Genomic DNA, 14,586 nt, shown 5'->3' on the forward strand with positions numbered 1-14,586 from the left:
AGGTTTCCTATGTTCCTGTCTCGTAGACTCCCTCTATGCTTCCTACTGGCAGATCCTAACACAATGTCAGCTGGCAAATGGAAAATAAGATTTGCGTAGCTGTAACTATAACTTCATGGAACCCATCCGAGAAACATAGATGTGCAGCTGAGACATGGTAGCCTAATAACCAGACAGGAGTCATAACATTTCAAGTTTTTGATGGTAATTTTTTCAATATAAGTGATTCCAAACAAATTAAATATGACATTAGTTCATATGATATTTTGATGACAATAGTTTTATAAAACATATAGGTCTGATCAGATTGAATTGAAATGGCTTTAAAATCAAGACACAAGTTACTACTGAATGATATTTATACAAAGAACTTCCTCTGTGTCAAGCGCTCTTTCCACAGGTTAGATAGACTATCTCAGTCCTCTTACAGATGGAAAAATTTGAGGCTTAAAGAGGTTACACAAACTACTCAAGGTCACAGCTTCAAGGAGTAGTGACGATGGAATTTTTATGGCCAGTTTGACTTAAAACACTGAATAAGGCTGAACTCCTAGATACATGTCTGCCCTACCAGATTGTCCCCTTTACTATTTAGGTGACCTACCTTAACCACTCAATGATTATACTCTGGGTGTGAACACAACAACTCTGCACTCTAGCTAGAAATTTGCCTTCTGGGTGCTGTGTGACCACTTGGTAGTTAAAAAGTTACTCAGTAGCTACTGAAGCTTTCAGCACTTCACCAACCAAACTCCTAACAGTGAGGGCCAAAATGGGTTCTCATCTCCAAAGGTTGACATCTGGCAAACAGTCAGATTTTGGGGATCATAGAACTGCACTAAATTCCATTCCAGATATCTGAATCCCTTCAGTAACATTTTAATAAACAGTTGCCCAGCATCTACTTGGACATTTTCATGATGTGCAATATACCAATATACAAAGCAACTCTCCATACTTTCGACAGCTGTAGTGACTAAAATGTTCTTACCTGCAGAAAGCTGAAATCTATTAATCTATTGCCTCCAATGGAAAATTTCTTATTTTGCTTTCCTGAGCAATAAAACATGCTTTTCAGGTGCTTGAAAGCCCCCTTGGTGTTGTGGTGAGATGCTCATATGCTGTTATGGGCAGCAAAAGTCCCAAATAATATGCCAAAGTGGGTGGGCATAGCTCAGATTTGTTACTGGGGAAGGGATGTATAGAGAAAGACTCCTTAGTGGTCAAGAGCACAGATTTTTAAATTCAGACAAATTTAAATTCAAATCCTGGCTTAATCATATCTCAGTTATGAGCTGAGTTATGGCTGGCTTAATCATAATCTGCATAAGGACTCTGATGGCCCTCATTGGTGCCTGATGGTGCCTTAATCATAATCTTAATCATAATCTCAGTTATGTTCACTCTCAACCTTGATCAAGTTGTTTAAATGAATGAGCATGGTAGTCCCAACCCTACAGTGTATCAGGAGGATTCAATTAGCAAAGGTTTGTAGGGACTCATCTTGGCCACAGAGATGTATAAGAAATGAGATCTAGCTGGATGTTGTGGCTCATCCCTGTAATCCCAACACTAAGGGAGCTGAAGCTTGAAGATCATCATGAGTTCAAAGCCAGCCTGGGCTACATAATGAGTTCAAGAGGAGCCCAAACTGTACAGTGAGACCCTATCAAAAGAAAGAAAGAAAGAGGGGCTGGGGATTTAGCTCAGCGGCACAGTGCCTGCCTGGCAAGTGCAAGGTCATGAGCTCAATTCCCGGTACCAGAAGAAAAACAGAAAAAACAAAACAGAAAGAAAGAAAGAGAAAAAGAAAAAAGAAATGAGATCTATAAAGTGTGTTAATGAATGCCACAAATTTAATTTTGCATAGAAAGTTAAGAAAATATCTCTTTATGGTAGTATGAGATCTTTATTTACCCAGCCCAAAAAGATTTATTTTAGAGTTATATCACATACTACTCTCTGGAAAAAATTAGCTCACTGGAAAAATATATATATATTGCATTTGAAGTCAAAAGAATTGAATTTAAGGTTTTGTTTAGCTCCTTATTCTGTGATCTTAAGTAATGGTCTGAGTCTTGATTTTTTTTTTTTATTCATAAAATGCACCCACAGAAGAATGCATAGTCAATGCCCATCACCAGGGAGCAATTAGAAGCAGCAGGGTAGAACAACAATCTCAAACACATAGTTCAGGGTGAAAAAAAACAGTGACTAGTAGAATGAGAAATGGAGTAATGCCATTTACGTAAAATCAAAGCAACCACAGGCAACATGCCAAATCCATGCAAGTGACAGACAGGATTATCTCTGAGAGGATGAGAATGCAAGTGAGCCAGATGTTCAAAAAGGATCAATAAATAAAGAAGGGCCTCAACAATTTCAGAATTATAAGCAATATGCAAACAATGATGCTTCCCTACCTTCCTCTTAGGGTTATTCTGAGGAGCTGATGAGATTATGCGCACGAAAACAAAAGTTAATTTACTATTTTCATTCAGCTCCCACATTGGATATAGGAACTGAACAGAGACAGTGATTCCTTTAGCAGGAAGCTGTTACTGGGGCAGTTCCCCTGAAGCCGTGCCCTGGCTTCAGAGTCTGCCAGTAAGATGACATCAGAGTCCTTATGCAGGAGGGTGGCAGGCTCCCCCTCACTCCTGGAGACATCACTTGATGGCATAGCCAGAGCCAGAGCAGTCTTTTCCCATGGACCCGCTGCAAGCAGCCCACTCCGGCCCTCGAAAGAAGAGACCCAGACAGACGGGCACCTTGATGGTCTCAAGTCCTCATGATGTCCGATTTGGAGATTTGGTCCTCTTCATTTTGGAGAAGAAAATGGGAACCACTCGCAGAGCGTTCCTCATGGAGCTGGCCCGCAGAAAAGGTTTCAGGGTTGAAAACGAGCTCAGGTAGGATAACACTGCTTCACCCTATAACCTACAGAGGCTTTGTGATCAGCTTCTTTGGCACCCAGGGAACCTGTATGGAAAAGCTGATGCTCCCACTGAGAGAGCAGAGCTCTGAAATCAAAGAGTAAATTTGACTCAATTAGTTCAGGGAAATAAGATGAGTGGACACTGAAAGTATTTACATTAAAACTAGGTGGTAGTAGAAGACAAGGTAAACTATTTTTGCCTTTTAGTATTATGAAATGAGTTATTTAAGAGTGCTAAACAGAAAACTAGTGGGAAAATTTCATGCTGAACCACTCGATTTCATTCTTGACCAAATTGAACAAAATACCACTGAACTCAATCAAAAGATGTCAGCTACTTCAGGCAGAAGGATGGGTTTGCTGCTTGGCTCTTCCCTAAACATCTGGCTGTGCTAAGGTAGCCAGTGTCTGATGGGCTGGGTCGCATGACTAGCTGCCTTACCTCAGGCACCAAGATGTGGCCTTGATTATGCTTTATTGAAGAGCAGTCCAAATGGGGCTCAGTGAGGGGTGCTGACTGAAAGTTCTCCAAGGGTAAGAGACACAGGACTAGTGTGCTGTGATCAGAGCCCAGGTAAGAAGGTACTCAGCTAGTTGAAGCAGTCATGTGGACCATCTAAACTGGTTTACTCACTGATGTGCTCACCTTTTACACCAGTTGTCCTCACGATTTTTCTATCGGTTATATAAGCTCTTCACGGGTCTCAGCTAGATAAAAAAAATTAATCCAGAAACAAGCGGTACAAGAACCTTTACACACATGAAGGTTCCAGATAGAATGGATGGGGCCATGCAATGGGGACACAGTCAGACCCATGCAGTTTCCTGGCTGTAACTGTGCAAAGAATAGATTGACTACAATATTTTTTTCAGGAAAAATTATAAGAATTCTATGTGAAAAGACATTTCTATTATTTTTAAAATCTTTGATATTTAAAACATAAAATTGTCAAGAAGCTCTTGCTGATTAAATGTCAGCTTCAAAATTTTGGAAAGACGTTTCAAAATAATTAGATATGTTAAATCTTGCAGCACTATAACTCATAGGACAATGACTTATTTTTTCTTTTGCTTACTGGTCCATTCAGGAACTCGAATTTCTCATGTTCTCTCTCCATTTTATTTCCCTCTACATGGTCTCCTTTTCCCTTTTCTGTCCCTTTTTCCCCCTTGTTAAGCCCCCACAGTCCCCTTCAAACTCATTCCTAATAGTCTCTCCACAAAATCTTACATTTATCTCATTGTTAATTCTGCCTCATTATACAGATTTACATAGAGTGTTAAGAGTTGGGACAGGTAAAGAGTACCTACGTAAAGAGGCCAAAAGCCAGAAATCTCAAAAAAAAGAAACTTAAAAACAGGAATTAAAAGCCTTAGCATATATTGAACTGTTTTTTATAGTTAAAAACAAAAAAGAAAAGAAAAAAAGAAATTGCCGGGTGTGGTGGTGCATGCCTGTCACTTGGGAGGCTGAGGCAGGAGGATAGTTGCAAATTTGAGACCAGCCTGGGCTGCAAAGTGAGCTCAAGGCCAGCCTGAACTGCATAGAAGACCCTGTCTCAGAAAAAGACAAAGAAAAAAGAAGGAAAGAAAGAAAGAAAGAAAGAAAGAAAGAAAGAAAGAAAGAAAGAAAGAAAGAAAGAAAGAAGGAAAGAAGGAAAGAAAGAAAAGAAAAGAAAAAAGAAAAGAAAAGAAAAGAAAAGAAAAGAAAGAAAGAAAGAAAGAAAGAAAGAAAGAAAGAAAGAAAGGAAGGAAGGAAGAAAGAAAGAAAGAAAGAAAGAAAGAAAGAAAGAAAGAAAGAAAGAAAGAAAGAATGGAAGGAAGGAAGAAAGGAAGAAAGAAAAATCGGCAAGGGTGAAGCAGGAAGGTGAGAGCCAGTCAGGACACCACTTACAGGGAAAGCTTTTTGATGAACGTCCACAACTTCCAGCAATCCCCACTAGCTTAGTCACAGACGCAGCAATGAATCCACACACGGTAGCTAGGCAGGTACTAGGGCAGGTGCTTAGTGAGATTATAACAGGCAAATTTCTTCTGTTCACAGGACAGCCAAAGAGACATCTCCATGCCCCAGAAGCTGCTGCCAGGGACCAAGCCCAGCTGTTCAGGCTACAGAGGAAATGGGCCCTGGGGAGCAAACTGCTGCTATGCCTGTGATAAGGGCCAAGTTCCCAGGCTGGTAGCTCAGAAAACACATTAAACACACATGTGCTCTCTGGAGCAAAACAAAACCACAGGAAGGAGAAGTCTAAGGTCTCAAACAGAATATCCGTACATAAATATACACACTTAAATTGTAAAGGAAAATAAAAATTATTGTAGGAGGAAACCTAGAGAAAGAAACCTAGAAATCAGTATAAAGAAATCTAGAGACTTCAAATCCTGGCTCTAATCATTCCCAGCCATGGGGTTTGGGGCAGTGTCCCCTCTTTTATACCTGTCCTTAGTTTCCTGATAATGGGACTATCAGACATCATGGCCAAGTGAAATGGTAGATGTCAATGCACTTTCATAATTTTAAGCAGTAATACAATTGTAAAGTGTGATTATTTTCTTAATTACCGGAATCCGTTGACACATATAGCAAAACTGTGAAAAAAAGGTTCTTTCTCCACAATATAAACTAGGTCAGAGGTTAGAAGCAAATAGAACAAAGACAGGAAGGAAACCAACCTAGTGTAATGTTGCAAGTAGTTTTTTGGAGTGAGTCCGAAGTAGTGAGGTAAGATTATGACTGTTTCTGTTTTTTGTGTTTTCCAATTTTTATTACAATAAACACATACTTTTAAAATAACAAAGAAACTAGTATTTAAAAGAAAGGACACTTCTCAACAGTGAAGGCTATATAGCTCGGTGTATAAAATTCATATGTCAGCTGTGAAAAAGAAATGGATAGGCTCTAAGACAGGCAGCAGTTTGCATCCTTTTTAGTACACTCATAGGAAGATTTGACAAAAATCTGATTCCTGCTTTACCTAAACCTGAGCACACATGTCAAAAATGGTATACCTCAATTCATTGAATAGACTGGAGCTATTTTATTCCCTCTTCCTTAATAATTATGTTCTATTGCAAAATACATGCTATTTCATGGCCTATAAGAAAACTGTTCTTTTTTTCTTTTCTTTTTTCATTTTTTATTTATAATTAGTATATGTTTGCATTACATAATAATTACATTCCTTGTGTGGAGTCGGCACAAGGACAGAACACGTCTGTTCTTTTCCATTCCTGTTCCCTCCCGTCCCTCCTCCCTCTTTCTATCTTTTGGTCCCTTTCTCATTTGAAAAGATCTATCTCTGTACTTCCTATTATCTATATTTTCTTTTGCTCTTTATTTATACTTTAGGTTTCTCATATAAGAGAAACTGTGTGACATTTAAGATTGTGTGTGTAATTTATTTCACTTATTATGTTCTCAAGGTCCATCCATTTTTCCACAAATGACTCGTCATTTTCTTTATAGCTGCATAGTACTCCACTGTATGCAAATATCACATTTTCTTTGCCCATTCACCTGTTAATGGACATATCGGCTGCTTCCAAGACTTAGCTAATATGAATTATGCTGCAATAAACATGGGTATGTATGCACCACTATAATATGATACATGCATATTTAGTCTTTTGGGTTGATACACAGATGGGGAATAGATGGATCTAATGGAATTTTTAGTTTCAGTTTTTTGATGACTCTCCATACTGATTTCCCTAGAGGTTGTATTAGTTTACATTTCCACTGACAATGTAGAAGGATCCTTTTTCCCACACAGCCTCACCAGTGTTTCTTATTTGAGTTCTTGATGATAGCCATTCTTTCTGAGGGAAGATGGAAGCTTAGTGCTATTTAAATTTGCATTTCTTTAAAGTCCAGTGATGTTAAACATTTTTTCATGTGTTTATTGCCCATTTGTACTTCTTTTGAGAAGTATCTATTTATTTCAGTTGCCTATATTTTGACTGGGTCTTTTATTTTGGGGGGTGGTTGGCTACTTTTCTCATTGCAGAGACACAATACAAAATCCAAAGTTAAAAGAGGGAAGGTTTATTTAGCTCATTTTATAGAGGTCAATAAAAGAGGTCAATAAAAATTTAAAAGTCAATCTTCAGCTGCCTCCAATGCGGGGTGGTATGGCAAAGGAGAATCACAGAGGAGGAAACGGTCCCTGGCAAAGCAAGGCAAGCAGAAGGCAGCAAAGCAGCAAAGCAGCTTCTTTCTATTTATATTCCATCCAGGCTACCCATCTTTTGGGTGATGCCACCCACACAGGATGGAGCACCCTTAATCCCAGCATCGTACACCCTAATCCAGCCACCTTTAGGAGACATCTAAGTACAACCATAAATGGTGGGGATTGGTAAATTTTTTGAGTGTTTATAGATTCTAATTAGTCCTTTGTCTGAGAAATAACTGGCAGAAATTATTTCTCATTCTATAGGTTGGATCTTTTCTCTGTTGGTTGTTTCCTTTGCTATGCAGAAGCTTTTTAATTTGATATGATCCCATTTATTGATGCTCGGTAATATTTCTTGTGCATTGCATTTTCTTCAGGAAGTCCTTGCCTATGCCTATGTCTTCAAGAATTTTACCTACTTTATCTTCCAGCAGATTAAATGGTTCTATTTTAATTTCAAATCTTTGATGCATTTTAATTTTAGTTTAGTACATGGTGAGATATATGGGTCTAGACTCAATCTTCTGCATGTGGATAGCCATTTTGGGAAGCTGGTCCTTAAAACATAAATCAAGAGAGGTGTCAAGACTCTTGAGGAACTTTTGCAACTAATGAAAAAAGATTCTGAATTTTACTTCACAACCAGTATCCTAAATATTAAAGCAATGTCACAATCATTGACTCACTTAGGGAAGGCTAGAGAAGGATCAGAATCTACCACTTGCCACTTTCTTGTTTCATCTTGGGTTCCAACACATTGACTTTTTACCATCATCAGTCCTCTTCTGTGAACACATTAGCTAAATTCCCCTTTGTATCTTGATCCAAATTCAGGTGTTGAGGCAGAAAGACTTGTAGCCAAAAGGCTGACCTCCACATTAACATCCACCCATCAGTTTCACACTTGCTAAGTTCTATTGTTCAAGCAGCTAGAAACCCACTGGATGATACTGTCCTCTCACCAAGACCTCCATAATTTAACTACAGTGGAAGGCATTGTCCTCGATGAAAGCCAGATGCCGCCTCACAACATCATTAATAAAAGAGCTTTCCTTGGATCCACTGTGTCTAATACTTGTCAGGCTCTAGAAATGCAACTAGTTGAAGACATAAGTCCTACAAGGAAGGAGTTTGCGATCAGCCCAGATAGTCAGAAATGTACTTTTATTGTCACCTCACCTAGAAAAAGAGCAAACCATACATTCCAAGTATGTACTAGTCTTTCTTTTAAAAACAAAGAATAAAAGGAAAAAGCTGAGTAGAAGAGAGAGTGACAGAGACAGAGAGAAACTAGCATTTCTTATCTAATTCTTTCAGCTTCTTTGTATTATTTTGGTTTAATTTATCTAAGCTAGCTACTTGTACATTCCATCCTTTCACAAGTGACATTTGAAATGTGACTTCTACCTCACTAATTATTGTTACAAACTATTGTGTCTGAAGGCCCTGGGAATCCCTTGGTAATAAAACTCATGGTTTTTTGCATCTGCATGTTGGCAGAGACTCTGTCTTTCATCAATTTCAAGCACTACTTCCAACAGTTTAAGGCCATGTCTCTTGTAGTGTACCTCGTTGGTCTCTCGTTGCACCCTGGAGAGAAACGGCGGTGGGTGTGAGAAAAATAAAGACAAGAGACAAGAGCTGGGGTCAGGTGGAGTTACCTCTTGTCTGATGAACAGGAGAACTGACATCAACAGTAGGGGCATTTATTTTATACACTTGCAAAGTTAGTATCATGGGGGGGTAATGTTGCCTAGCGACTAATGACTGTAATTGTTTGGCAGGATGCCTTTTTCAATACTGAGGTGGCCTGGCTGCTTGACCAATAACCAGCACCAGTGGCTCCCAGCATATCTCCCTTTTCTGTTTAGTTGCAGAAGTGATGGGGGCTCAGTTGAAGCTGGAAAAGCTGTGCTTGAAGAATATAGTCCCAAGTCCATAACAGTGGTCAGTTATCAGTCTAGCTGGCAGTTGCCAGAGATTGTTGGTGACTTGAACCTTTTTGTAGCTAACCTATTACTGTGGCATCGTTTCTTTACATCTTGTGGTTACATTTTTCTGCTGGATGTCTAAGACCAAGTTAAAGTGAGACTTGTATAAATAAAAATTTAACCTTCTGCTATCTATCAGGGTCAGTTAAGTCTCCTCAGAAATCTTCTTGGAACAAAGTACAGCATCTCTTGATCTTCTGTCAGTGTCAGCCATCTGGATGAGTCACAGCCATTGCTTGACCAAGTTGCTTTCTGTGAAAGCTTGAGAGTTTTTTTTTCTCTCCTGGGGCACACTACATATCAGAGAATCACCATCCTCTGTGGTCCCATAATCTCCTTGACCAGAAAATCAGGGACTCAACCGAGTTATAGGATGTCACAGCACAGGTTCTCCTGTCCTCAGTCTTCTCTGACCTGGCAAGGCATGGCCAAAATATTCGCTGTCCTCTTAGCCCAATTTATCTCTCTAATTCTTGGTCTCCAAACCTCTGCTGTTAAACATCCAGCAGAGAAGATTAATGACATAACATTGTAATGGAGGCAATAAGCTTAATACTACCATCTGATCTGAACAGCAAACACACTAAGACATACAAATGGAACCATTATTTTTTAACAACCATAGATATCCTAATGTTTAAATCCTAATAGAATGTTAACAGACAACAATTACATATTTTTATCCAGAAATTTAGAAGTCAAAACCATACATAACATTGCTACATGACAATCATGACATTTTGTAACATACTTAAATTTTCATATTGACATAACATGACCTTTTTTAACCAATCATCTCTATCCAGTGAAGCTTTTATTTAATTTGTTGTCCTTTAGTGGTTTATACATCACAAGTTTTTGTTAAAGGCAGAGGTCTGAATCTGAAGGAAAGTCTTACCACACTAAATAATCTTTGTTTTGCATTTTGGAAGACCTATAGATCCGGAATCATGAACACATTTAATATACCATGAGATTAACACTAATAAACTACCATGCACATGTGAAAACCTTTGTTAAAATTTAGTTTTTGTACCAAGAGCATCTTTTATGAGAAAACCTTATTGTAATTTTTACTGAAAAACTTTCTTTTGACCAAATGACCCAATTATTGGGATGTCTCCCAAGAGGCTATGGAGAACTTTGGGTTCTCCTTATTAATGAATGAAGGTTGGGCACTCCTCTATTCACCAATCTGAGTCCTACCCAATAATTTCTCCTCCTAAGGACTGTAGTTAAATATCTTAATTTTGATATCATTTAAACCAGCTGGTAACTTAGGTGAAAGCACACTTTTAAATCTATAACCTAACTGTATTATGAACAAATGATAAAAGAAAAATTGAGCTCAAAATAAAGGGGAAAAACACCTTTCACAGAATGACAGACAAACATGCAAACAAGAACACAGAACAAACAAACAGCTATACAGAATCAGAGTGCACTCAAATATATTTTTGACCAAATTGAATTATAGTAACTCTATTATAATTCTAGAAATTTATAACTTAAATAGACTAGTCAGATTTTGTTGTCAGTTAGCAGAGATCTCTTGTCAGAAAAATTTGGATAAAACACAATCCTTAATCTATAATGAATATATACATATATTCTTTGTATTTTATTGTGTCTTAAGAATACTGATAATTTTCAGCTCAATTATCTCTATATACTCTATTTATTTAAATCTTTAATTCCCATTTTGATTACTGTTCCTGGGCCTTTGGGTCAATTTCTTTGGTTGGCCCCAGGTTGGATTTAGCCTCATCTTGTCTATGTGCTGTAGAGCAGTCTCTGAGGTGTCACTGTCACAGGACTGTACATTAGCAAAATTAGAACCAAGTTCCTTTCCAGATCTGAGTTCACGCTATAGCTCAACAGCATGCTCTGGTACCCAAATAGGTTGCTCAGCATTCTCTGGAAAATCACAAGCATACCCTCTACCCGAGGTAAATAGTGGACTGGGTCCCTTCCATTGTCCAGTGTGGAGATATCTCCAAAAGACTCTTCTTAACCATTTTTCTTTTACCTGATGGAATTGTCTTTCTGCTGTTGTACTTCCATCGTTTGTAAAATTTTAAAAATTTAAATTTAAATTTAAATTAAAAATTTAATTAGTATATATCAACAAGTAAAGTGGAAGGGATTGACTCCCCCTTTTCTTTTTGTAATTTGAAGTTGGTGATAAAGTGAGAAACCTGTATCCCATATTTTGGAAGAGGAAGCCATCATATAACCTCCTTTAACCTAAGATGACCCATCTGTGAAAACAAAAACAATTTGAAATAACCTGTCTGAAGAATAATGACAATTAATAACACTTGAGAAGTTAGTCCAAAATCTGGGTAGAGCCAATTAATATTACCAAACAGTCTGAAAATCATTTTACATCGATCTAAACAGTTTGGGTAAATTGTTGAAACAGGTGACCCAAATATGAAAAAGTTATCATAGCTTGTACTCTTTGGAGGCCAATATTTGACCTGCCATTATTTGAATGGGATGTCAAAATTAAGTAACTTGTTTAAACTGCACTGCTTTTAGATTGTATTTTAAACTTTTATATCTATTTGTAAAATATTAAAGCTTTTTTATACCAATTTAACTTTGGACTGTAATCAACATCACTAGGAATCACGAGACCACCAAAGACTTATAAATCAGTAGCACATCCTATATATGATGTCAAGAAGAAAGCTGTAATTAAAGCAAGACAGTTTTAGTAACTGTATAATCTAAAATGAGAGAAAATTTCTTACTATAACCGTAAAAGACTAAGTCACTGAAATATATGTATTTTTTAGACAAGGGAAAAAATTTTATTTACGGAAATTATGGGGTTTTTAAAAATAATCTTTTAAAATTATCTCCCTTATTGTACACCTTTGAAAATATGATTTGTTTTAAACTAAAGGCAAACTTTTTATCTTGGGGATGGAAACAGCTTTTTAAATTTATCACCTTAAGGGAAAAATGTAAAAGACTTTTTTATCTTTTAAAATTCGCTCTATTTTCTGTGAGGCATTATTCCTTGTGAAACTATTCCTGAGAGAATGGCCTTTTTCCTCCCTCCAGGTCAGCAATTCAGCGCCTCCACTAAGACAGGAAATACCAATCACACCTTACAGGCTTGCAGCTGCCACACCCAGAGGCCATCTATACTTGTGTCTAGGAGCCCCTAAAAATGTTCTTCCTTTAAGTAATCAATTTTATCTTTGAACACAATTGGTGTCAGAAGACCCAAAGCACTTGGATCCCCTTTAAAAGAATCAGTGTAATGTCTAGGAGTAGACACTCAAAGACTGTTGGGATGTACTTGAAAAAGCTCATTTAACTTAGTTTGGCTAGCTAAATTAATCACCTCTAAAAATTTCAAGATATAAAATGTGCATCTATCCATAAGATGGACTCTAACTGCAGGATCAGGTTGATGCAGGAGGGAATCTTCTCCCACATAGCTACTCTTACAGCCATTATATCAGAATAAACCACTCACACCTGGACACACCTTGGCGGGTGTCAATACTCAGCAGCAGCATATTGCTTTATTGTCTGGCGCAGCACCTGGGGCATGAAGTCCTGCAGGAAGCCATAGAGCTCAGGAAACAGGCCCTTTGAGTCCCACAGCGGGGTGAGGGTGAGCATCCCCTCTGGCTCGGAGATGCTTGCCTCAAAGGTAATGAGGGGCTCAGGCCTTGCTCCCTGCTCGCCGTTGTCACTGCCAGGTCCGACCAGCTTCTGGTCAGCCCCAGTATCACCCTCCTGGCCCTGCTGTCGCCCTTGCCACGTGCAGTGCCACAGGGTGCAGCGCCAGCTAGCGCGGCCCTGGCCTTCCTCCCCGGGGCCTGCGCACTGGCTAGCCACCGTGGGCAGGTCCCCTGGCTGTCTGAGGCTTCTTGTGCCCCATTTCCACACCAACTTGTTAGCCTCCACATCGGTCTCCTCCTTTATTTCTTGACCGAGGTTTCCTGCGTGTCTCCCTAGCTCCTCCTCCCCATCCTTGCCGCCCTCTCCAGGCCCACCTACCTGTAATCTTTTGCCAGCTACTCCCTGGGTGGCCTCCATCTCTGCCTTGAGCCTTGGCCTCTTTGTTCCCCGTTCTATCTGGCACCCCAGTGTGTCCTGCAGCACCTGGACCAGAGCAGCAGTGAGCTGGGGGAAGGGCGCTGTGGGCAGGGGAATGGGAGTGGCTGTGAGCAGGGACACAGCAGGGCATGGCTGCCTGCGAGGCAGCAGCCCCCAGTCACGGAGTTGGGCAGGGCAGCGCTGACACTTCAGGCTCTGGCAGTAACTGGCTGTAGCTTCCATTTTATGGCCTTGGGGTCCAGCAAGTTGCTGGCAGGGCCCCAACCGTCCTGCTTTATTTTCAGGAAGGGCTCCACTGCCTGCGCACCCCCAAGCAGCTCTGTGGTTACTGCCTCTGTAGCCACAGGGGATGTGCCCCGCCTCTGTGCGTGCTGGCCATCCCTTTTGTTCTGGCCACTGGATACTCTATTTTTGCCCAGATTCCAAGCACTGGTGCCACTACAGGACAGGTGCCTGCTCCTGCAACTCACACAGGTCTTGAGGATGGGAGTGTTTGGGGTCCACGCAGTGAAGTCTTATTGGGCAGAAACATTTAGTTCTTTTACAACTTTGGCAGGTGACGTCCTTTACTCGGTAAGGGTTGTAAGATTTTTGACACATTCTGCAGAACTGTTTAAAATAAACCTTATTTGTACCCTGGATGCACCAAATGAACGCACTCTTCCAGCGGATGTTGCGGTCCTTGCAGCGACAATAGCCATATTTCTGCTGGAAGCGCAAGTGCTTCTTGCTTGGCTCGGCACGCGGCAGTGATTTTTCCTGCACAGTGGCAGTTGTGTCTCCGTCATCCCTAGCCCTCCCTGCTGCCAGGGGCAGCCCTGGCTTCTGCAGCAGAGCTGTGGGGCTGCCTTAGCAGTTCAAGCCTCCTGTCGCTCCTGCCCTTGGCGGTGGGGACGCGTTCCTTGCTGCCCCCTCATTCTCCTCTGGTGCCACAGGGCCCTGGGGGCTCTCTGGGGCCTTCTCCAGACAGCCAATGAGGCAGTGGGAACGCACGGGAGAGCACGCAGCAAAGGAAGGCGGGCAGGGCACGGGGGCGGCTGCGACTCCTGGGTGCCCGGCCCTCCACAGGGGCGTCTGCCACCGGAGCATGCAATGTACCGATGCGTCACAGCTCTGGTTCGCTTGCACCCCAACATCAGGGCAGCTGGGCCTGCAGGGGCCCAGCCCAAAGCCTGGGTTCACGTGCGACAGGAGCCAAGCGGAGGAGGAGGAGGAGGAGGAGGAGGCAGGTGGGTGTTCCCCACCACAGAGCTGCCAACCATTGGAGCCCTTGGCGTCCAGCGCCTACCGGAAGAGAGAAGAGGGAGCGCAGGCCGGGTACCAGAATGCGCCCAGCACCTCGGCCCCACTGCAGCCATCTTGGAGGCCCCCATTATTTGATGAGGCTGAGGCAATC

At 40.8% G+C, this 14,586-nt stretch overlaps 1 protein-coding gene across 2 annotated transcripts in view; it reads left to right on the forward strand.

Moving 5' to 3' along the window:
- The first annotated feature begins 2,322 nt into the window (after positions 1–2,322).
- Dntt (DNA nucleotidylexotransferase) overlaps positions 2,323–14,586 on the forward strand; it is a 57,253-nt gene continuing 44,989 nt past the window's right edge. For both annotated transcript variants that reach the window (XM_005407574.1, XM_005407575.1), the window contains exon 1: positions 2,323–2,912. In XM_005407574.1, coding sequence (XP_005407631.1) covers positions 2,710–2,912 — 203 coding nt within the window. In that variant the 5' untranslated portion in view covers positions 2,323–2,709. The remainder of the gene's footprint in view (positions 2,913–14,586) is intronic.

Source organism: Chinchilla lanigera, unplaced genomic scaffold (assembly GCF_000276665.1).
Source record: "Chinchilla lanigera isolate Chin_1 unplaced genomic scaffold, ChiLan1.0 scaffold00106, whole genome shotgun sequence".
NCBI lineage: Eukaryota > Metazoa > Chordata > Mammalia > Rodentia > Chinchillidae > Chinchilla > Chinchilla lanigera.